The 24,739-nt window shown below is 47.1% G+C and overlaps 1 protein-coding gene and 1 pseudogene across 2 annotated transcripts in view; one reads left to right on the top strand and one right to left on the bottom strand.

Annotated features, from left to right (window-relative positions):
- Nucleotides 1-4,724: 4,724 nt before the first annotated feature.
- Nucleotides 4,725-24,739, bottom strand: part of CSPG5 (chondroitin sulfate proteoglycan 5) — a 53,771-nt gene continuing 33,756 nt past the window's right edge. For both annotated transcript variants that reach the window (XM_086698355.1, XM_086698356.1), the window contains one exon: nt 4,725-5,577. In XM_086698355.1, coding sequence (XP_086554481.1) covers nt 5,514-5,577 — 64 coding nt within the window. In that variant the 3' untranslated portion in view covers nt 4,725-5,513. The remainder of the gene's footprint in view (nt 5,578-24,739) is intronic.
- On the top strand, nt 19,034-19,988 carry LOC112852698 (AP-3 complex subunit sigma-1-like; annotated as a pseudogene).

Raw genomic sequence — 24,739 nt, 5'->3', positions numbered from 1 at the left:
TCTCTCACACTTAGGTCATTAATCTGTTTTGAGTTCATTTTTGTACATCGTGTAAGGTAAGGATCCCTTTAGCTGGGGTTGTATAGGGACCGTGTTAAATCTGTAGATGGATTTGAAGAATATTGTCATCTTAACAATGTTAGGTTTTCAAATTCATGAACATTGGAAATTTTTATATCTACTTAGATCTTTAATTTCCTTCAACGATGATTTGTAGCTTTCAGAATATAAAGTTTGTACTTTTGTTAAATTTACTCCTTTTTTCTTTGTTACGCTATCGTGAATGGAATTTTTTCTTCATTTTTCATGTTGTTCATTGCAAATGTGTAAAAATACAATTGATTATGTATATTAGCTGGATCCTGCAACCTTGCTGATCTTGTTTCTTCTAGTTTTTTTAGGTGGGTTCTTTAGGATTTTCTATGTATAAGATCTTGTCATCTACAAATAGAGATAGTTTTACTTCTTCTTTTACAATCTGGATGCCTCTTATTTAATTTTTTTGCCTAAATGACCTAGCCAGAACCTCCAGTATGCTGTGGAATAGGAGAGGTGAGGTAAGACATCCTTGTTTTGTTACTGCTGTTAGTGCGAAAGCATCCAATCTTTCACTTCGGAGTATGATGTTAACTGTGGGTTTTTCATGGATTCCCTGAATCAGGTTGAGGAAATTCCCTTCTATTTCTAGCATATTTAGTCTTCTTATTCTTTATGATGTTTCTTTCCCCAGCCATGGGCATTCCCTCACATGCTGAGTACTTGAGGGTGACCCCCTGCAGGTCTCAAGGATCTTTCTCTGTGCAACTCTCTCTTTGCTGGTACTCTGTCCTATCTACGAACTCAGGCAGCCTTGGTCTCCCCAGGCTCTTAGCTTCAACTTTTCAACTCAGGGAGCATTACACTTTAGTTCATCCTCCCTGTCTGGAAATAAGACAGCTTGGACAATCACAGGGCTCACCTTGTTCTTTGCCCATTTCTGCAGAGTCACTGTCCTTTGTTGCCTGATGTCCAGTGTCTTTCAACTTGTTGTTGCATATATTTATATATGCCATCTTTTCTTTTTCTTTCTTCTTCCTCCCTTCTGGCCCTCCCTCTTCCTTCCTTCCTTCCTTCCTTCCTTCCTTCCTTCCTTCCTTCCTCCCTGTGTCAGCCTCAGTGTGGGTGACTGTGGGCTGTAGCAGTGGTGGGGAGTTTTAGGAGCAGTGGGGGTGCAGGTGCCTGGGTTCTGTCCAGCAGCAGCCAAGTCCACAGCAATGCTTCCAGTGACTCCATGGCTCCCATTGCTCCCCCTTTGTCTGTAGTCTTCTCACACTCTCTCTCCACCAGATATCCAGCTCTGTTTTGACCTACAGGCCTTCAGGTGTCCCATTTTCTTTCCGTGAATTGGGACTTGCCCCCCCCCCCCCCATTCCCTTCCCTTCCCAGCATGATCCCATGACTGCCCTGGAACTCAGAGCCCTCTGGCAAGCACCCTCAGTGTTTTCACCTTGTTCTCCTCCTGAGAACAAGTGCCTGCTCTACAGCCTCCAGTCCTAGATACATTCTTCAGCCCCACTTCTCTGCTTCTAATCATCACTGGTAGAAAACATCACATGGCCCTGCCCCAGCCCCACTTCAAATACTGTTGCATCCACACCACAGTTTCCCTTTGCCTTCCTTTGTCTAAGTTGATGAAATGTTTCCACCAAGTGCTGCCTGATACCTCCGCAATGAGATCCATGACAAAAGAGTTCTTATAACTGCAAGTTGAAGGTGAACCCACAGGCCCCATAGACTGCTGGCAAAAGCAAAGCAAAGCGGGAAGTGGGTGTGGGTAATCTCTAGCACATCCACCAGAGGGCAGCAGATACTGCCTAAAGATGCAGGGTAAACAAGGCCTGGGTGATCCTGAAACTGTTGCATTCCAGAGCATTTCCAGGGTGCAGGCGCTGACTATCTTTAGCTCCCCTCTCCGGAAGCTCAGCAGTGGACTCTTCATGGGCTCTCCTGCTCCAGAATCGCCCTCCCTCGGTAATGTCCTTACTACCCTTACCCCTCCGCCTATCCATGGCGCCCTTCTTGCTCAGAGTAAAGGTGGGACTCTTCACGTGGCTTTGGAGCTGGCCCACTACTGCTCTGACTTCCTCTCCTGCTGCTCACTCACTTCAGCCTCGCGTTGCTCAGTGGCCTCAGTGGCAAGCACACCCGGGATATGTGCTTCTCTGTTTCCTGTCTGTAGGACTCTTCCTCTACATGTCTCAGCTTCTGCTTCCCTGATCTCCTTCAAGTCTGCTCCACGAGGCCTTCCCTGAGCTCGGTCCATGTGGTAGACACGAAGCTTGCACTAGCCAGACTCTTTCCAGAAAGATCTTCAGGAAGAGCCATCACCAGATAACCTGCAGTTCTCAGATCCTCCAGGGTCCACCTGAGTTGCACAGAGCCTGAAGACTGAGGTCACAGTCTTCCAGGTGATTCGCAGCATCTGGTGATTGAGTGAGGCAGGGGCTATGGCACCTTGACCTTTCCAGCCTAGATGGGACACTCTGACAGACCAAACTTGCTCCAGAACTCCCCACTGAGGCTTTGTTGCCCTTGTACCAACCAAGCTCTCCTCTCCTCCCCGATCAGGCTGCCTCCCCCATCTTTTCATTGGCTTACCCAGAGCCCCTCCTCACTAGGCTGGGTGGGGGCAGGGATTTTGTCTCTTTATTCATAGAATAAAGAAGAGTGCCTAGAAGAGTGCCTGCCTACAGCCGGTGCTACATAAATGTGATGGAGGAATGAATGGGACAAGGACCTGTGGTTTGTTTGCATAGCTGGAAGATGTGCTTTTGAGAAAGGTTGTAAAAGATGGAGGAGGAGCATTCTTAGCCTGGCTTCCCTAAAAGCTGAGCCGAGATGGCGTCACTTACAGGGAAGGGAAACCCGGAGCAGGGAGAGACAGAAGTGGGGGGACTGGGGCAGGGTTGTGTTGTCAAAGTGCAGGAGTCTGCTGGGAAAAGCATGCAGAGTGCACCTGCAGGACAGGTGACTGGAACCTTTTTCTATTGGTTTCCATCCCCACTGGTGGAGGGTCGCCCAGGAGTGCACACTGCCTGTACCCTCGAGCCCTCTGCAGAGCCTATTTGGGGTGAGGGGTGAACACACAGAGGGAGTCAAAGCTGACATGGAGGAATGTCTGTGAGGTGCTGTGTGACCGCTGAGGTGAACGCAGGGGACTCAGAGGCCATGCTGGCCAGGAGGTGGGAGTGATGTCATCAGAATGTGGCTAAGGAGGGCACAGAAGCCACAACACAGCTGCTGTAGAGGGGGTGAGGCAGGAAGCTCACAGGGGTTGAGCTGGGCTTGGCAGTGAGGACCAGGAGAGGAGGAATCTGAAAATGCCATGCAGGCTGGAGAGGTGACAAGACTGAGGCAGGGGGGAAGGGGTAAGGTGAGGGGGGAGGCATGGGTTTAAAATGAACGTGTCTGAGGCCCCAGACATGGAAGTGGGCATGTCCGGCAGCCTACATGGGAACCTGTGGCCCGGTTAGTGGTCTGGGTCAGAAACTAGGTGGGGGATCACCGCTGTTCTGGCTGGAGTGAGGAAGGGCCGTCTCTCTGGGCCTCCCCTTGGTCTTGTCTAAAATCCCAGAGTCTCTAAGGCTCCCTTTAGCTCCAGACGGCTGGCTGAGCTCTGGCTGATATGACTCCCCAGATGAGCCATACTTCCTGCCGCCTCGGTGGTTCTCCTTGTTACCTCCAGGAGCGAATAGATACCCAGACCCCCTGCCCCGGCCTGCCCAGTTTGCTGCCCTGCCCAGCTTTGGAGTAGAGGGAGAACAGAAGCCCTTGCGAGGCTCCTCATTACCAATCAGAGATAGAGGGGGGTGTCTGGTCTGGGCTGCCCCTTTGGAGTTTCATGAGGCCAAGAGAAAGATAAATCATTCTTTAAAATCTCAACAGCCACCTGGGTCCCTGAGAATTGTGTGGATAGGCAAGGCAGGGTTGGAATGCATACCTCCTAATGGCGGTGAATGGGCCCTGCGGGAGCCGGGCCGTGAGAAGTCTGGGCCTACAGCTGCCATGGAATGTGAAGAATATGGTGTCTAGTAAGTATATACTTCTTCAGCCCTAATGTGAGGTAACCATGCCACGGCTCCAAGCTCAATATGGCTGGCTCTACCTGCAGAGTCTCTGATGAAGGAGTTTGGGAAATTTAGAGGCTGTGGCTCCAACCTGAGGGCACCTGCCCCTTCCAAGAAGATGGTTCTGTGACCGGGAGCTGGCAGGAGAGAGAGCTCGGTCCTCTGGCCCGCATCGGTCTGGAGTGGAATTTCCATCCCGCTGAACTAGGAGGAGAGAGAGTGGGAATGGCACTGATTCAAATATCATAGCTTTCCTTTTTTTTTTTTTTTTTTTAAGTTTACTTAAGTTGCTTTTTTTTTTTTTTTAAGTTTATTTTGAAAGAGAGCGAGAGTACAAACGAGGGAGGGGCAGAGAGAATCCCAAGGAGGCTCCATGTTGTCAGCACAGCTCCCGACGCAGGGCTGGAACCCACGAGCCGTAAGATCATGACCTGAGTCGAAATCGCGTTGGACACTTAACTGACTCAGCCACCCAGGCTCCCCTGGCTTTCCTTCTTTTACCGACTGTTGGTAGGTGTTTTGAAAACATGTTTCTTTGTTTGTTGTATGCCCTTAGGTCAATTTTCAGAGACTTAACATTTTTTTTTAATGTTTATTTATTTTTGAGAGAGAGAGAGAGAGAGAGAGAGAGAGAGACAGAATGCAAACAGGGGGAGGGGCAGAGAGAGAGAGGGAGACACAGAATCTGAAGCAGACTCCAGGCTCTGAACTGTCAGCACAGAGCCCGACGCGGGGCTGGAACTCACCGACTACAAGATCATTACCTGAGCTGAAGTCAGACACATAACCGGCTGAATCACCCAGGTGTCCCTCCAGAGACTTTATAATTGTCACCAGCTGGACTGGGGAAGGGGACTGCAGAGCTCCTCATACTGTCAAGCCAGAAGTGGACCTCTAGGGGACTGTTGAAGGTATCATTACTATTTTGCTTGGATGTTACAAGATATCAAATCACTAGGTGACCATCATCAGCATTGAAGTAACATTTCTACTTTCTGCAGCTCTTTCCTATAAAAAGAGCAGAAATTGTGAGGGGCAGCATGGGGTATTCCCTCCACACACACACCCCCCCCCCACTCCGTTCCCCCGTTGCTGAGGCTAAGTTCTGGGTGGGTGCTCCTGAGGCGGTAGCTCCCTTAGTCAGCTCAGGTGCCTCTTACGTGAGAGGCTGTAGATGGCTTCAGTACCACTGAGAACACTGGGGCCCTCGCGTCCTCACCCGGGCTCATAAAGTGGAGACGAGCTGGGAAGAGTTGAAGCTTCTTCCCTCCAGTTCCTGGAGCAGGGGGTCATTCGGAGACGGAGGGGCCCTGTCCCTAAGATTGTCCTGAGCTGGAGCTCAGAGATTTTGCCTGGGGCGAGGAGAAGGCAAAGGGAACTCCAAGTTTCTTCTCAAAGGAACTGACTTCATTTGCAGCAGAGTGTGGAGAAGTTCCAGCCTAAGGGCGCTCTCAAAACAAGGCAGGTTGTGCTGAAAAGCAATTATGGGAGATTCATTAGAGATAGAAGTTAAATGGTAGGTTGGCTAGTTTACCAGACAGAACTGGGGAAAGATATCGCCAAGAAGAGCTATCCTGGGGTCAGAACAAATCTCAAACATGGCCCTTAAGAGATGTTCCTTCAGGGGTGCCTGGGTGGCTCAGTCAGTTGAGAGTCTGACTCTTGGTTTCCGCTTGGGTCATGATTTCACGGTTCATGAGTTTAAGCCCGGCGTTGGGCTCTGTGCTGGGGGTGCAGAGCCTGCTTGGGATTCTTTCTCTCCCCTCACCCCACTCTGACCCTCCTGTGCTCATTCTCTCTCTAAATAAATAGACTTAAAAAAAAGAGGGGGTGTGTGTCTGGGTGGCTCAGTTGGCTGAGTGACTGACTTCAGCTCAGGTCATGATCTCATGGTTTATGAGTTCCAGCCCTGCATCGGGCTCTGTGCTGACAGCTCAGAGCCTGGAGCCTGCTTCAGATTCTGTGTCTCCCTTTCTCCCTGCCCTTCCCGCACTCACGCTCTGTCTCTGTCTTTCTCTCTCAAAAATAAATAAACATTTTATAAAAAAAAAAAGAGAGAGAGAGAGAGAGAGAGAGAGAGAGATTCCTTCAAAGGAGCCCTATCTTAACTAGATCAGTCTGTGGATCAGTTTATGCCCCAAGGCATACTGTTGAAAACATTGATGGGGGGGGAGGTGTGAAACAGGTGATGGGGATTAAGGAGTGCACTTGTGATGAGCACTGGGTGACGTATGAAATCGAGTGTGTGTGTTTTTTTAAATCAACTCTGCACTCAACATGGGGCTCAAACTGACGGCCCCAAGATTAAGAGTCACATGCTCCACCAATGGAGCCAGCCCAGGCGCCCCGGATGGCTCACTTTTTAACAACACTGAATAATATTCCATTACCGGATGTACCACAATTTATTTATCCTTCACCTGCTGAAGGACATCTTGGTCGCTTTCAAGTTTTGGCAATTATAAATAAAGCTGCTATAAACATCCCATGCAGGTTTTTGTGTGAACATGTTTTCAATTCCTCTGGGTAAATACCAAGGAGGGAAACTGCTGGAATATATAGTAAGAGTACGGTTAGCTTTGTCAGAAACTGCCAAACTGTCTTCCAAAGTGCCTATACCATTTTGCGTTCCCACCAACAAAGGATGAGAATTAATGGCATTATTTTAAATTTCGTTGACAGTTCGTTGTACTAAAATACAACTAATTTTTGCATATTGATCTTGTATCTTTCAACCTTACTAAACTCATTTATTAGCTCTAATAGTTGTGTGTGTATGTTCCTTAGGATTTTCTACATACAAGTTCATGCCATCTATAAATATAACTTTGCTTCTTCCTTTTCCAATCTGGATGCTTTTTATATATTCCCTTGCCAATTACTCTGGCTTGAACTTCCAGTACAAGGCAACATGGAGACTCACATTTCCAGCCCACACCTCTCTCCAGGCGTCTCACTGACACCTGTACATGGACACCTAATAGGCACCTCCTACCAACTCATGATCATCTCCTCAAACCTGCTTCTCCCCCAGACTCCCCCAGTTCTGACCTGGTGTTGAAGTCAAGTTCCCCTCCATTCCTCACTTTCTCTCATCCCCACATTGGATCCATCAACAACACCTGGTGCCTCGGCCTCCAAAATATGGCCAGCTCTACAACCACCAGCCCACTCTGAACCTCCAGAACCACGTGCTTGGATCAGTGCAGTAGGCTCCTAACCAGTCCTCCTGCTCCTGCCCTTGCCTCAGCCTCAGCCTAAGTGCAGTGACCCTTTTAAAACTGAGTTAGACCATATCACCCCTCTGCTATAAATCCCTCTATGGATCCCATCACATTCTGAGAAAAGCTGGGGCCCTTGCAGTGACCTCACTGCCTAGGTTACATTTCTGACCTCACCTCTTCTACCAGCCTCCCCATCACTCACCCCTCGGTGCCCCATTGGACTTCTTGCTGGTTCTTGAACACCCCAGGTAGTTACCTCCAACTGTTGTTGGTTCCCTTTGCCTGGAATGCTCTTCCCTCAGTTATAAGATCTGCACTTGGTTGCCCCTTGCCTCCTTCAGGCTTCCATGCAAATGCTATCTTCTTGGGCAGATGATATCTCTCCCATATCAGTATAAATCCCATTCCACATGATCTTCTTACAACATGATAATGACACTCCTTTAGGGGTAGGGTGGATGATGTCTGTGTTTCCTTCCCTTGGACCCCGACAGAGTTCTGTAATTGCCTTGACCAAGGTGATGGCAGAAGTGACCCTGATTTCCAAAGCTGGAAATCTCTCCCATCCACATGCTTCTAGAGCCCTGACTGCAACATGAGATGCTCTGGGGGAGAGAGCAAGTGGAGAGAGCACAGAGAGACAGAGAGAGATGTGGCTATCTGGGTCCCACCCAGACCAGGCACCAGACATGTGAGTGAAGGAGCCCTCAAGGTGATGGTCCTGGCTCACACACCCTCTGACTGCAACCTCATGAGACACCCCGAGTCAGAACTACCTGGCTCTCAAATTCCTGACCCATAGAACCCAAGAGGGATGGTAAGTGATTCTGGTGCATAAGCCACTTGTTTGGGATGATTTCTTACACAGCCATAGAAACTTGATTTTTCTACCTGGCGTTTACCACTACCTGACATATCGTATATTTTAATTACTCAGTGTCTCCCAAGGGCAGGGATTTTCGCCTGTCAGCTTCATTGCTGTACCACCAGTGCCTAGATCCAGGCTTTGTACATAGTAGGTGGTCAATATTTGTTGAATAGAATGAATGACTATACCTAGTAAAATGACCAACAATATACACAGGAATCATGATGCTAGTTTAGACGGTGGTTACCTCCAAGAAGCAAATATCAGGGACCTTCATCATATGTGTATTTTCTTCTCGAAAGAAAACAAGCAAATATGGCAAGATGCTTACACTTGATTAAAAAGTGAATTTGCGGGGCGCCTGGGTGGCTCAGTCGGTTGGGCGTCCGACTTCAGCTCAGGTCACCATCTCGCGGTCCGTGAGTTCGAGCCCCGCGTCGGGCTCTGGGCTGATGGCTCAGAGCCTGGAGCCTGCTTCCGATTCTGTGTCTCCCTCTCTCTCTGCCCCTCCCCTGTTCATGCTCTGTCTCTCTCTGTCTCAAAAATAAATAAACGTTAAAAAAAAAAAAAAGTGAATTTGCCACATTATTTTCTATCCTTTCCATGACAAAACATTTTTTATAAAACTAAGACTTGTACATAAATGTTCATAACAGCTTCTTTTGTAACAGAAAGTGGGGACAGACCAAATGCCCATCAGGTGGTGAACAGATAAACTGTGCTGTATTCTCAGCAATAAGAACAAAATACTGATACAGTCAACACCCAAACCCATTATGCTGAGAGAAAGAAATCCTATCCAACAGAGTATACACTGAATGATTCCATTTATAAGCAATTCTAGAGCAGGCAAGACTGACCAGTGCTGGGAAGACATCACCTCAGTGCCTTTCTGGAGGGCAAGGCCCGACTTCCAGACAAGGCCAGGCAGCCTCTTTGTCTCACATTCCTTCTTCTAGTCCCAGCTCGGGCCTTCCCTCACCAGGTGACCCTGAGCAAGTCATGGCCTCTCTCTGGGCCACAGTTTCCCCTATGTACATTTCAGTGGAGGCTGGAATGGGTGTCTGATGCGTCCTCCCATCCTGACATTCCAGGATTCTCTGATTCCCTTGCAAGCCATGGCCACCTCAGGAAATCCCTTAAGCCAGCCTGCAGGTGGCTTGGGCCTCCCAGGCAGGGTGAGGAGCTCTCCCTCGGGGTCTGGAGCCCCAGCCTCAGGCTGACCTGGATGGGGCTGGATGCCAGGCACCGACCTTGAGTGGGCTGGGGCTTCCCTCACTCCTGCAAAGCACAGGGCTCGGAGGGTGAGAGATCTGGCAATGCCCCCTCAGCTTTTGTTCCTGTCTCTAGGGCTGTGCAAGCCAATGAAAATGCAGCCCTGAGAATAAAAGCCCCTTGTCCAGAGTTCTGAGCCCTAATCCTCTTACACGTCAGCAGCGGAAAGCCGGAGCCGGTGGCAGAAGGGCCGCTCTGATTTCCCTGCCAGCCGTCCCTCGTCCCACACTCTGGTGCCAGCCCCGTCCCATCGCACAGTCTGGCATCCCGGGCCAAGGAACTGCACAGCTGAATGTAATCACCACTCAGGTCTCTGATGATGGAGCCATTAGACTGTGAGCTCTGGCCAGGACAGGCCAGCCCAAGAGAGTCTGAGCATCCACCGGCTCCAGGATCTACAGAGCCCCAACTTTGCCCAATGTGGCCTGTCCCAAGGGTCTGCCTCCCTCCCCTGGGGGCCCAGACTGTTCCTCAAGCGATAAAGTTGGGGGGACTTGACTGGATAGTCACAGGGTCTATCTGAGCTCACCCACCCCTTCAGGAAGCACAATTGGAGCCCCTGTCATAGGAGTGGAGGGACAGACACCTCCAACCAGCCAAGAAGTGCCACAGCAACAGTGTGGCCACGGGCAGGTGCGTCCAACCTGCCCAACCCCAAGGAGGCTGGGCAAGATTTTGCGAACTTTGAAGAGAGAAGAGGGGTGGACAGGTCACTGGGACCAGGCTGGGAGAAGAGGGGACAGGCCCATTCTGAGGATGTGGGGAGAGTAGCTGGCAATGGCCACACAGACACTGTAAAATGTAACCTGTGCTGGAGGCCTGGGCACCTGCAATGGGCGACACTTACCCCAGGGAGGCAGGGCTTCAGGAAGCCAGGGGACAACCTGGGCATCGGCTTTACTTGAATATTTAGTTGGGGAGAAGTGAAGAATTTTTTTTTTAATTTTTAATGTTTATTTATTTTTGGGAGAGAGAGAGAGAGACAGAGCATGAGTGGGGAAGGGGCAGAGAGAGAGGGAGACACAGAATCCGAAGCAGGCTGCAGGCTCTGAGTTGTCTGCACAGAGCCCAATGAGGGGATTGAACTCACAGACTACAAGTTCATGATCTGAGCCAAAGTTGGAAGCTTAACCAACTGAGCCACCTAGGCGCCCCGAGAAGTTAAGAATTTAATGTATAAGTGCTACAATAGTAAATCCTTTAAAATTAAAATAAACAGGGGCGCCTGGGTGGCTCAGTCGGTTGAGTGTCTGACTTTGGCTCAGGTCATGATCTCACAGTTCGTGAGTTCGAGCCCCATGTTGGGCTCTGTGCTGACAGCTCAGAGCCTGGAGCCTACTTCGGATTCTGTGTCTGACTCTCACTCTGCCCCTACCCCACTCACTCTGTCTCTCTCTCTCTCAAAAATAAATAAACATTAAAAACAAAAATTAAAATTAAAATAAACAGAACCATGAAGTCAAACGCAAATTTCATGTGAATTTTAAAGATGAAATAAAGAGACTTAAAAAAAAAATGTGTGTTTGTAGAGATACTTCAGACTCTGCTAGCAGACGCAGGGCCCTGAGCCGGGTGGGACATAACTTAGGTCTACACTTGGACAGACCCTCTTGCCCACCAAGGCCATCAGGCCAACACTTCCACCCGTAAGGTGCAGCTGGGAGAGATGCATGTCCATGGGCAGGTATTTGAATGTGCCCTGGTAAGGCTAGGATCAGAACGCTGTGTGTCCCGGGAACCTGGTTGGAAGGAAGGCCCCTCAACGTACTTCAGGCCCGTGGGCGGGAAGAACTGGCAACTGAGTCCATGGCAGGGAGGAGACTGTGCAGCAACCCAGGAGAAGGGCCGAGACAGGAATGGTGATGTCCTGGGATAGAAGCCAGAGTGGAAGTAGGGGGCAGGCAAGGTCACACACCCCGACATGCAGAGGTGCGAGTTGTAGACCCCGGCCTGCTGCTGCGCCTATGTTCCTCTGCGGCAGACGGGGGAGAGGAGGGCAGCCCGGGACAGGATTGCAGTGGGGCCCGCAGGTTCAGCCTTGCCCAGTCCCAGAGCTGATGCATGCCAGAGGTGGGGTTCTCTGGCACTTGGGAGCCAGGCATGGGCCCAACAACATGGGTGCCCCCAGCCTCCACAGGAAAGGCCCCAGGCAACGGGGCCCCCAGCACACTGTGGACTGCCTCTCCTCCATTCTTTTTTTTTTTTTTCCCAATGTTTATTCATTTTTGAGAAAGAGAGAGAGGGAGAGCATGAGCAGGGGAGGGGCAGATTGAGAGGAAGACGCAGAATCCGAAGCAGGCAGGCTTCAGGCTCTGAGCTGTCAGCACAGAGCCCGACATGGGGCTCAAACCCACGAACTGTGAGATCATGACCTGAGCCAAAGTCGGATGCCCAACAAACTGAGCCACCCAGGTGCCCCTGCCTCTCCTCCATTCTAATCATGCTTCCACCCACACCACTCCCTGGACCTGTTCAAGTCGAGGTCATCCGGGATACCTACGTGGCTCACCCACGGCCAGGTCTCACTGCTCCCCACCTCATGGAGCTTCAGCAGCCCTTCACATGGCCCATCACGCCCTGACACGGGTTCTTCAGCTCATTTGCCTGCCTGTCCAGCTACTCCCCCCACTGTTCCTTCTCAATTTCCTTTGCAGCTCCCTCCTCTTTCCCCAGGCCTCTGAGCCCACAGTGGCTTACATTTCTGGTTTTAGAACAATTGCTGCAGGTGTTGAGGGCTCTCTGCTGGGTGTGAACAAAAGAACAGCCCCTTCCTTTCTACCACATCTCACAGCCCTGATCCCCTGCTGGGAACCCCTCCTGCAAAGGATCTTAGTGTGGTCCCCAAATCTGCGGCTGAGAGCTGAAAGGTTCCGATAGCTCTCTGAAGATTTCTCACTGTACTTCACACTTGTCATACACTTGTCACCCCTGCTGCTCCATTCAGTAATTCCTTCATGACTCCTTTAACCCCCAAGGATTCACCTCTCCTGGGCCCTCGGGAAACACAAGGAGGAAGACAGCTGTTTCACTGAGAAACCAGAAAATAAGTACTGTGCCTATAGATTTGTTTAATGCAAATTTCAAAATAACTTTCCCTAGAGGATTAATAAGAACATAAAGATATTTGAATGAATATATAAGAAGGTTAAGGGATTAAAAAATGCTGGTCTGAAAAAAAAACATGTAGAAATATACTACTAAATTTTTATGTCCCTCTTTCTGTATACGTGGTTAAAAAAGTAAAATACATTAAGCAATCATCTTGGGATGAGTGACATTATTGTAATTGTGTACTTGAGAATAATGTGCCTTCGGTAAGGTTTTTTTTCTTTTTCGTTCTTTTTTAAGTAGGCTCTGGGCCCTACGTGGGGCTCAAAGTCACGACCCTGAGATCAAGAGTTGCATGCTCTACTGACTAAGCCAGCCAGGCGTCCCAGTTGAGGTTTCTTAAGAAAAAATGCACAGTTGAAAGAAAGATAAAGCACATTTGGTAAACCTAATAAACATTAAAAGAAGTGGAGGGGGGGAGAAGAAAGAAAGATCCGTCTGGTGTGATGTCTCTCTCGTTGGCCTTGTGTCCCCATCCTCGATTAACTTCACTGAGCCTCACGTTCCTTCTTTTGAAGAACAGAGAAAGGGATGCCTGCAACATGTCTGAGGGCTGTCGTGAGAATCAGATGAAGTGATGCTCTTGAGCGCCTCGTCTGGTACCTGGCTCCAGAGCAGCTCTTAGTAAGCATACTAATCATAATTCAGTAAAGCCCAAGGAATTGAGGGTTATGGAGAAGGAATATCATGGTCATTCAAGGACTGAGCAGCAACCTTCTAAATTTCCCCCATCAAGCCTGCTGTCACCTACATGTTCCTGTCTGTATCGCGCCAGAGGAGCCCAGATGTGATGCAGGCCCAATGGCAGCCTCCGCTGACCCCACGGGGAGGCCTGGAGCTAAAATGGGTCATCAGGATTGTCTGGCATTGGGCCAAGGTGGCCAGGGGTTTTGCCCCCAGCTGGATCAGTTGTTGGATGTGGGGGGGCCACCGTGAGAAGGGGGTGACCTCGAGCAGCTGACCAAGGTCCTTCCTGGGGGAGTGTCTGGGTGGTGGCACTCAGACACAGGACGTGGGTGGGCACAGAGGTGGAGGTGCTGGAAGGACCATCAGGGCGAGGTTATGTGGAGGAAGGGCTGAAATGACAGAAACGGGGAAGATGACCTGGAAGCTTGGCCTGTGGGTGGACCCTGAGCCAGCTGGAGCTCTGGGAGTTGGGGGCTGTGAACCCTGTTACATCCTGAAGCTCGGAACCATGTAACCTGCTGCCTACAGCTCCGCTGATGGGCTTGCAAAGTCCGCCAGGAAGGAGAGCTTGTGCGGGAGCTTCACAGTTCACGAAGCGCCGTTCACACTCCCCATTCGCCATCCCCACCGCCGTCATTAGCTGGCTTTCAACGCCACTAACCCTACACCCCGGAACTGATGTAGCCAGAGAGGAGTTGATAGCAGGGGAAAAGCCAGGCCCCAGCCTGAACGATGACTTATGAAGGGCTTGGTTGGGGGTGACCTGGTGGCACATTCAGCAAACACAAGGGTGGCAAAGATATGGGCAGTTAGAGCTTACATATTTCTAGAGGACACAACTAATTGTAGGGCTCAGAATAAGCTTATCAGGTTAGAAATACGAAACTTGGTTTTGACAAAGGCCAAGTCCAGCTCACAGGTCCCCAAACCCAACTGAAGAGTTAGAGCAGTCATGTTCCTCAGGAAAATGACCTCAGGGACTGCATGGGTATCAATTCAGGACGACCCAACAGAGGCATGCACGGTGCGGGCGTGGGTATAAGGCAAGTTGTCAAGGTCCTCAGACCCAAGCAAGAAGAGTCCTCAGGGTCAAGGGACATGCCTGCTCAGAATCCATACTCTCCTCTTCTAGGCCGCACTCGGTACCCGGAACCCCAGAATCTCTTGCCCAAATGGCCCTGAGCCTGCTTCCTTAGCCCTCTCCCTGAGGGATGGGGTCAGAGAGGCTGAGAGGTATAGACAGAGCTGGAACATGGGGATTCAGGTGTCCCTATGCGTGTTCCTGGTGTGTCTTGCATTGAAGGTGGAGACAGGCCTAGGAGGGAAGGGGACCAGGCCGCAGGACTGCTGTCCCAGCTCCATCACACTCTGGGGCAGAACTCCAAGTTCAAGAATCCTACATGCAAGCTTAGCCTTCCAAGACATTAGGAGGGTACGAAGATCAAGTAGCAGAGCTTATTGAATGGTTAGTGTGAACTGTAACTTGTAAACTTTCAGACATGGATCTGCATTTGTACTTCAGGCCTGGCCCTGTGAGTGCTGGGGTGAACCTGGGCAAGTGTCCCCTCTGGGTTCACACCTAGAGTACAGAGACCCCCGGACCCACCCAGGATTTCCTGAGAAGAGCACCCAGGAAACCAGGGGGCCAGGAGAGCCATCATATGAGGGATGTCTGAAGGGATTAAGACATTCACCTGGAAGAAGAGAAGGTTCAGGAACGGCATTCTGGCTGTCCTTGAGTCCTGAAAAGACCATCAAAGCAACAAAGAGACTTCCTGAGTCATTCCAAGTGAATAGAGAATGAAATGAGAACCAGGAGGTGACATGGACAGAGGGGCCAGAGGGCTCAATAGAAAATGACCCATTTAGGGATGCCTGGCTGGCTTAGTCGGTAGAGCATCCAACTCTTGATGTCAGGGTTGTAAGTTCAAGCCCTACATTGGGCATGGAGCCTACTTAAAAAAAAAAAATGACTATTGTAACAAGAAGGTGTGGAAGGTGGCAGAAGAGGAAAAATGGACTGTGGAGGGAGGTCATGAGAGCCTTCTTGCTGATCTTGAAGGATTTTTCTAGAGGTGATTTAGGCTACAGAGAGGTGACCAGGACCAGCTGATAATTAAGCTCTTCCCTGACCTGAGTCTGACTGATGAGTGGCACCTTGCAAGTCGCTCACAGACGAGGCCTCCCCTGGTCCCACCATCAAACATCTGAAAACTCTTTCCATGTTCCAGGAAGTATAAATTTTGAGGTATAGAGCAGAGACGTCACAGCAGTACCTGGCAAGCCAGCTTGGCCCACCACACTTCAGAGGGGACCTGCCATCTACTTTTGTTGGCCATGATCTCATCTGGTTTTGGGGGGCTTGGCAGGGTCTCTGGGGAGTGTGACAATTCTCACATGAACACATCTGCACGGATGCCAGAGCAGAGTCCTGTGCCTGGTGCTTGGCAGGGCCTGGGTGGCCACAGGAGCCGAAGGGAGGTCTTTTTTCTTGTGGGAACTCATTCCAGTTGCCAGCAGAGTGAGGAACAGAGCTGTGTCACTTGGCTTTCTGGTGGTTATTCCTGGCAACCTTCCTTGGCCTTGTCATGGCCTTGGGCAGGGACCCAGTCTACCCCAGGGTTTCCATTTCTCCGTTTGTAGAACAAGGGTGAACTTCTGCCCTGGCTGGCCACAGAGCCGGCCAGACCAGGAAGCATGCTGTCCTCCTTGAGAGGCTGAAGTGGCAGCCAGGGTAAAGACAAGTGAGAAGCGGGACCTGCCGCCTCCCAAGAGAGGCCCAATTAGGGCAGTGAGCAGTTCCCACCGGAGTCTCTGGCCAACCCTCAAAGCAGGCCGCGTGGGCAGGCAGCAGCGGGCTGTGTGATTAACGATGGCAGCTTGGGCTGCCCACTGGGCCTGGCCTCAGGAACTTCAAATGAGCACATGTAGTGCCAAGGGGGAAGCAGGCCAGCTCCGTTCCTTCTGCAGGGAAGGGATGAGAAGGAGCCAGCACAAGAGCACCCAGCAACAACAAGGCAATGCCAAACAAAGGGCCATGCTTTTGAGGCCTACTGGGACCTCTGCACAAGCCTCCCCTGTGGACCCCAGAGATGGGGCGTCATCAGGGATCCAGAGATGGGTTCACTCTACAGGCCCCAATGAATACACCCTGAGGAAGGTTCAGTCCTCTTCCTGGCCCAAGGCTGTGGATGTAAATAAGAAATTGCCCTGTTCTCAGGGAACTAGAGTCTACAGTTCATTCATTCATCCATCCATCCATTCATCCATTCAATCATTAATACATCCATCCAATCATTCATTCATCCATGCAATAAAGACTTCCACCTACCTGCAGTGTCCTGGAACCACAGTTGTGAACAAGACAGGATCTCTGCTCTCAAGAAACTACTGCTATTCCATGTAAGTCAGACAGAAAACAAGGACCCAATAATGAAAACCCAGAGAGGCAACGGTGGGTAAGAGCATTAACTCTAGGGTCAGAAATCCTAGGTTCAAATCCCAGTTCTAGCTCCACCTTCTGACCAAGAGGAAGCTATTTAAAACTTCTTTGCCTCAGCTTTCTTCTCTGGAAAGTGGGGATAATAAAAGCATCTATCGTATGGCATAGTTACAAGGATTAAAAGAGTTAATATTTGTAAAGTACTTCAAACTGTAAATGGCATATAGTAAATACTGTACAAATATTTGTTAAAAAATAAAAATAGTGCCCAATAGTTAAAAGTATTATGAGGACCTTAATGGGGAGGGTGTGTGTGGAGGGAAGCATATTAGAAAAGGGAAAAGTTGAAATGCTTTTGGCTTCCAGAAACCTGAAGACAGAACAGCTCCAGAACTGGCCAGTTCTTACGTTCAGTGATATCTCTGAAGAACCAGGCACTCTCCATTTCTCTGTGTTGCTATCTTTAGCCTTGCCCTCAGGCTAGTGCCCTCACAGTCTGAAGGTGGCTGTTGCAGTGCCAGGCATTACAGGCAGGCATGACATTTACTAAAGAGATCATCATTTCCTGGCAGTAGGAAATTTTTCACAGAATTCCTCCAGCAAGCTTCTCTCATTTACCAGGGCAGCATCTCATGCTCAAGCTTAAAACCAATCAATGGCATGGTGACAGAGATCACCCTGATTGGCTTGCCAATCAGGACCTACCCTGAAACATGGGGTCTCTCAGAAGAGGCATAATGATGAAGGCTGTTAGGAATGTGATACCTTATGGATAGACAGTCAACAAATTATGCAATAGACTGTAAGGCAAGGCTTCATTGAGAATATCCACCCATGGGATGCCAGTTGGCTCAGTTGTTGAGCATCTGACTCTTGGTTTCGGCTCAGGTCTTGACCTCAGGGTCATGCGTTCAAGCCTTGCATTGGGCTCCATGCTGGGCATGAAGCTTACTTGAAACAAACAAACAAACAAACAAACAAACAAAAAAGCAAAGCAAAGAAAAAAAATCCACCTGAGTGGGGATCTGAATAACGAGGAAGAGTCAACCTTACATCTACGTAAGGGGAAGAGAGCCTGGGCAGACAGAATAGCAAGTACAAAAAGACTCTGAGGTGAAAATGAGCTTGCAACTCAGGGAAAGAAAGACCAGAGTGACTCAGGAATGGATTGAACAAAGGGACACAGTGTAAAATCATAACGATAGTATCTTTAGAAATTGCAAATATATGGAGAGAATTTTAAAATATTAACTGTAGCATATATGTCGAGGGAGGAACAAGTGAGTTAGCCTCCTAAGGTTTTTGCATTGTCTGGGAGAAGGGTAATAACAATACTAGTATCAGACTTTGAAAAGAAAGTAATATGTACTGCAATTTTGAGAGCTGTGCTATCCAATATGGTAGCCACTAGCCACATATGGGTGTTTAAAATCAAGCAAGGTAAAACTAAAAGACAATTTCAAATTCAGTTCCTCAGTTCTCTTAGCCACATTTCAAATGTTCAATAGCCACTTGTAGCTAGTAGTGGCTACTACATTGGACAGCATAAATCTGGAACATTTCCAGTGATCACAGGATGGAAAATTGGTCAGAACTGTTCTAGAGAAACCACTAAATAAACAGAAAAAGAGTTAATAGGGGCGCCTGGATGGCTCAGTCGGTTGAGTGTCCGACTTCGGCGCAGATCACGATCTCACAGTTGGTGAATTCAAACCCCATATTGGTCTCTCTGCTGTCAGTGCAGAGCCTGCTTCAGATCCCTTTCTCTCTACCTCTTCCCCGCTCATGCGTGCCTTCTCGCTCTCTCGCTCTCTCAAAAATAAACATTTACAAAGAAAAGGAGTTACTAACTTTCAAATTGATAGTGGCAAAACATACAATGATAAAAATAATCATTTCATTTTGAAACTAGGCAAATGGTAAACAAGACGACTTTGAAGCTCCAACTCAACACAACACGTGAATTTTCAAAGGAGATTGTTCAAAAAGATCTTGCTAGGGGCACCTGGCTGGCTTAGCCAGAGGAGCATGTGACTCTTGACCTCAGGGTTGTGAGTTCAACCCCACGTTGGGCACAGAGTTTATTAAAAAAAAGAAAGAAAGAAAAATATTTTGTCAGGTAGTAGATAAAAGTGTAGAGTGTTTTGATGCAAAAAATTAAAAAGTAAGAAAATCTAAAAGATGAAAAAAAGAAAAAGAGGAACAGAGAATAAAGATAAAGGTCAGAGTAAGGTGGGAGACTTAAATCTAAGTTTATCAGAAATTGTAATATAAATGGACTAAATCTTTCAGTTAAAATTTTTCCAGCGCGCCTGCGGGAGGGGGCGGGTGGGGAACGATTGCCAGTGAGATCCCGAGGCGAGGCTTGCGCGCCCGCCCCCGCCCTGGCCCCCAGCGCCCACCCAGTGGGCCCGGCTCAGCCATGATCAAGGCGATCCTCATCTTCAACAACCACGGGAAGCCGCGGCTCTCCAAGTTCTACCAGCCCCTACAGTGAAGATACACAACAGCAAATCATCAGGGAGACATATTCCATTTGGTATCTAAGAGAGATGAAAATGTTTGTAATTTCCTAGAAGGAGGATTGTTAATTGGAGGATCTGACAGCAAACTGATTGATAGACATGATGCAACATTATATTTTGTCTTCTGTGTGGATTCTTCAGAAAGTGAAGTTGGCATTTTAGATCTAATTCAAGTATTTGTGGAAACGTTAGACAAGTGTTTTGAAAATGTCTGAACCGGATTTAATTTTCCATGTGGACAAGGTTCACCATATTCTTGCAGAAATGGTGATGGGCCGGGGGGGGGGGGGGGGGGGGGGGGGGCGCCTGGGTGGCTCAGTCGGTTAAGCACCTGACTTCAGCTCAGGTCATGATCTCGCGGTCCGTGAGTTCGAGCCCCGCGTCGGGCTCTGTGCTAACAGCTCAGAGCCTGGAGCCTGTTTCAGATTCTGTCTCCCTCTCTCTCTGACCCTCCCCCATTCATGCTGTGTCTCTCCCTGTCTCAAAAATAAATAAAAATTAAAAAAAAAAATTAGAAAAAAAAAAAGAAATGGTGATGGGGGGAATGGTGTTGGAGATCCACACGAATGAGATTGTGACACAAATTGACGCGTAAACTGGAGAAATTGGAGGCTGGCTTAGCGGGAGCTCCAGCCTGTGCTGTATCAGCTGTAAAGAATATGAATCTTCTTGAGATCCCAAGAAATATTAACATTGGTGACATCAGTATAAAAGTGCCAAACCTGCCCTCTTTTAAATAAAAAAAAATTAAAAAGGCCACTCCCAGGGAAAATCCAGGGGGGAAAGTCATCTAAGTTTACCATGCAGTTGTTTACCAAAACTAGAGGAGGAGAGTATTAACCTTTGCTCTTGGATTGAAGTCAAGGTACTACGGAGAAGTTGTGTAAAATTGGTATGGAAGTTCAATGTTGCTCTTACTGTTGGGTGATTTTGAAGAAATGGAGTAGTTCTAGTGTGACATTTTGTTTTCTTTTCTAAGCTGCATTCCTGTGCCCACCTAAGGCATGCCTCTATGTATTGGCTACTACAGTATTTCAAAAAGTGTGTGAGACATTTCTTTCAACTATGTACCATCCAAAATGTTGGTGTTTTGTATGGATCACAAGTGCAGCATTCCATAGTTCTTTCTGTTATTTGTCACAGTTGTTATTTAAAGAACCAAGTATGGGGGCGCCTGGGTGGCTCAGTCGGTTGAGCTACCGACTTCGGCTCAGGCCATGATCTCGCAGTTTGTGAGTTCAAGCCCCGCGTCAGGCTCTGTGCTGACAGCTCAGAGCCTGGAGCCTGCTTCGGATTCTGTGTCTCCCTCTCTCTCTGCCCCTCCCCCGCTCATGCTCTGTCTCAGAAATAAATAAACATTAAAAAAGAACCAAGTATGTATTGCATGAAAACATTGTGACCTTTTTCTCTTAGTTTAAATAAACTCCAAGGTAACTGAACTTCTAAAGCAAAAAAAAAAAAAAAAAAAAAAAAAAAAAGAATTCCAGACTGGTAAAACCATCCATATCCTGTTTGTAAGATAAATATCTAAAACAAAAGGATACAGGGGTGCGTGGGTGGCTCAGTCAGTTAAGTGTCAGACCTCTGCTCGGGTCATGATCTCATGGTTTGTGAGTTTGAGACCCACATTGGGTTCCTCACTGACAGTGTGGAGCCTGCTTGGGATTCTCTCTCTCTCTCTCTCTCTCTCCCACTCTCTTTCTCTCTCTTGTCCTTTTCCCCTCTCTTCCTTCTCCCTCTATCTCTTGCCCACCCTCAAAATAAATAAATAGGTTTTTAAAAAAAGTTAGAAAAGGATACAGGATGTTGAAAGTTAAAAAAAAAAAAAAAGGCAAATATACACTTTGTAAGCACTGACCAAAGGAAAAGTGATGTAACTATGGTACCATCAGATCAGACAAAATGGCCAAAGTCATTACAACAGACATAGACAGTCACCCCATAATGCTATAAAGGTTCAATTCACTAGGATATAATCATTTTAAATCAGTATGCATTCTGTAACATGGCCTTGTATTTTGTAAAACAAAAATTGATATAACTATAAGAAGAAATAGATAAATCCGTGATCACGATAGGAAATTTTTAACCCATTTCTCACAGTCAATAGAAAAACCAGACCAAAAACCATTAAGATACAGAAAATGTAAGTAACATTACCATAACCTAGTTGTCGTACCTAGAACACTAAACTCCATGCTGCAGATAATTCTTCATGCATCCAGAGAATGACAAAATATGACCATATGTGATCAGTAAAGCACATGCCAGCAAATTTTAAAGGATTTCAATTATATAGAATATGTTCTTTAATTACAACACAGTTTTGTTAGGATTCAGTAATAACTACAAAATCAGGCAACTCCTACAGGTTTAGAAAGAAGGAAACATAATTCTGAGAAGCAAAGGGTCAATGGAAGAAACTGGATAACAAAAATACTACATATCAAGACTAGTGGAGCCACAATGGGATTCCACCTCACACTTATTAAAATGACCACACTCCACAAGACAGATGATAACAAGTATTGTTTCGTGTGTGAAGAGATTGGAACCCATAGAAACTGCTAGTAGAAATGTAAAATGGTGCAGTCACCTTGGAAAACAGTCTGGCAGTTCTTCAAAAGGTTAAGCATGGAATTACTATATGACTCAACAATTTTACTCCTTTGTATCTACTTAAGAGACGTGAAAACATATGTCCACACAAAAAACTTAGACACAAATGTTCATAATAGCACATTCATAATAGCCAAAAAGTGGAAAAAACTCCAACACCTGTCAACCAATTAATGGATAAATCAAATGTGAGATATCCCTACAATGGAATAGTATGTGGTCATAAAAAGAGTGAAAAACTGAAACATGCCACAACATGGGTGGAGCTTGAAGGCATTACGCTAAACGAAAGAAGTCGCTCACAAAAAGAACGTATACTGTATGATTCCATTTATATGAAATACCTAGAAAAGCAAATCCATAGAGACAGAAAATCAATGCATGGTTGCAAGGGACTGTGGGGGGGGGTGGTTAGAAAAGGAAATAGGTATGGGTTGTCTTTTTGGGGTAATAGATATGTTCTAAAATTGAGGTGATGGTTCACAACTCTGAATACACTAAACATATTGCATTGTATACTCTGGATGGGTAAATTGTCTGGCATAGGAATTATATCTCAGTGAAGCTGTTACAAAGAAAAATTGAGAAAAGGAAAGAAAGTGGAATAATATAAAATGTTTAATTAAACAAAAGGCAGGAAAAGATGGGAAGAGAAAAATAGGAACCAAAAACAAAGGCAACTAATAGAAAACAGTAACGAAGTGGTAACTATTAATCCAAGTCTATCAATAGTCACTTTGAATGACAATGCCCAAAATACACCAATTAAAATAGAATATCAGAACGGATCAAAAAACAAGACTCAAGTATAGGTTGCCTATAAGAAACTTACTTTATTTTTTTTTATTTTTTAGAGAGAGAGAGAGAGAGAGAGAGAGAACGTGCACGCAAGTGGGGTGGTGGGGAGAATGCAGGCTCCATGCCCAGAGCAGAGCCCCACGCTGGGCTCGATCTCATGACCATGAGATCATGCGTGACCTGAGCTGAAATGAAGAGTTGGACACTTAATTGACTGAGCCATCCAGGCGCCCCCAAACAATACACTTCTAAATAATGCATGAGTTGAAGAAGAAATCTCAACAGAAATTTAAACACATTTTAAACCAAGTGAAAATTAAAACGGAACATTAAAATTTATGGATGCAGTGAAAGTAGTGCTTACAGGGAAATTTACACCATTAAATGCATACATATTAGAGAAGAAGAAAAATCTAAAATCAATCTTCTAAGTATCTACCTTAGGAAACTAGAAAAAGAAGAGCAAATTAAATTCAAAGTGAGCAGAAGAAAATACATAAGAATTAGAACAGAAATCAGTGAAATGGAAAACAGGAAAGCAACAGAAAAAAATTAATTAAACCAAAAGCTGGAACTTTTAGAATACCAATAAAATCATGAGCCTCTAGTGAGGTTAACTAAGAAAAAAAAGAAGAAACAAGTTACTGATATCAGAAATGAAAGAGAGAACATCACTGCAGATCCCTTGGAAATGAAAAGGATAATAAAGGAATACTATGCACAACTCTGTGCTCACAAATCTGATAATCTGAAACAATCTTTTTATGTTTATTTATTTCTGAGACAGAGAGAGACAGAGCATGAATAGGGGAGGGGTATAGAGAGAAGGAGACGCAGAATCCGAAGCAGGCTCCAGGCTCTGAGCTTTCAGCACAGAGCTGGACACAGGGCCCAAACTCACAAACCGTGAGAGCATGACCTGAGCCGAAGTCGGTCGCTCAACCAACTGAGCCACCCAGGCGTCCCACAAATCTGATAATCTGGATGAAATGGACCAGTTCCTTGAAAGACAGAATCTGCCAAAATTCACATGAGAAGAAATAGATGACCTGAATTGACCAATATCTATTAAAGAAATTGAGTGAATAATTGATAACCTTCCAAAACAGAAAGCATCAGGCCCAGATGCAATCACTGATGAATACTACCAAACATTTAAGGAAGAAATGGTACCAATTCTCTACAATTTTTTTTATTTAATTTATTTTTAGAGAGAGAGAGAGAGAGAGAGAGCATGAGCAGGACAGACAGAGGGGGAGTGAATCTCAAGCAGGCTCCGTACTGTCAGAGCAGAGCCTGATGTGGGGCTCAATCCCATGAACCGCTAGATTATGACCTGACCCAAAATCAAGAGCTGGATGCTTAACTGACTGAGCCACCCAGGCGCTCCTCTCCACAATTTCTTTCAGAGGATAGAAACAGAGGGAATACTTCCTAACTCATTCTATGAGGCCAGCATCGTCCCAATACCAAACCCAGATACAGATATTACCAGAAAAGAAAACTACAGACCAATATCTCTCAGGAACATACGTGCAAATATCTTTAACAAAAATTTGCAAATCGAATCCAACAATGTATAAAAGAATTATATGCACCATGACCAAGAAGGATTCATTCCAGGTATGCAAGGCTGGTTCCACATTTGAAAATCAATTAATGTAATGCATCACATCAACAGACTAACAAAGAAAAACCATATGATCATATCAATAGATAGAGAGAGAGGGAGACGGAGGACCTGAAGTGGGCTCTGAGCTGACAGCACAGAGCCTGAAGTGGGGCTTGAACTCACAAGTTTTGAGATCCTGACCTGATATGTTAAGTCAGACACTTAAACAACTGAGCCACCCAGGCACCCCTCCTATTTTTTGTAAAAAAGTTTATTTATTTTGAGGGGGGGGGCAGGGGCAGAGAGAGAGAGAAAGAGAGAATCCCAAGCAGGCTTTGCACTGTTCAGTGCAGAGCCCGATGCCGGGCTTGATCTCATGAACCATGAGATCATGACCTAAGCAGAAATCAAGAGTTGGCCACTTAACCAACTGAGCTGCCCCAGCACCCCTGTACCACCCTATCTTAATGCCTAG

Source organism: Puma concolor, chromosome A2, assembly GCF_028749965.1.
Source record: "Puma concolor isolate L17-30 chromosome A2, mPumCon1.1.hap2, whole genome shotgun sequence".
NCBI lineage: Eukaryota > Metazoa > Chordata > Mammalia > Carnivora > Felidae > Puma > Puma concolor.
Note: the sequence above shows the minus strand (reverse complement) of the source record. Positions and strands in the feature narration are given on the sequence as shown.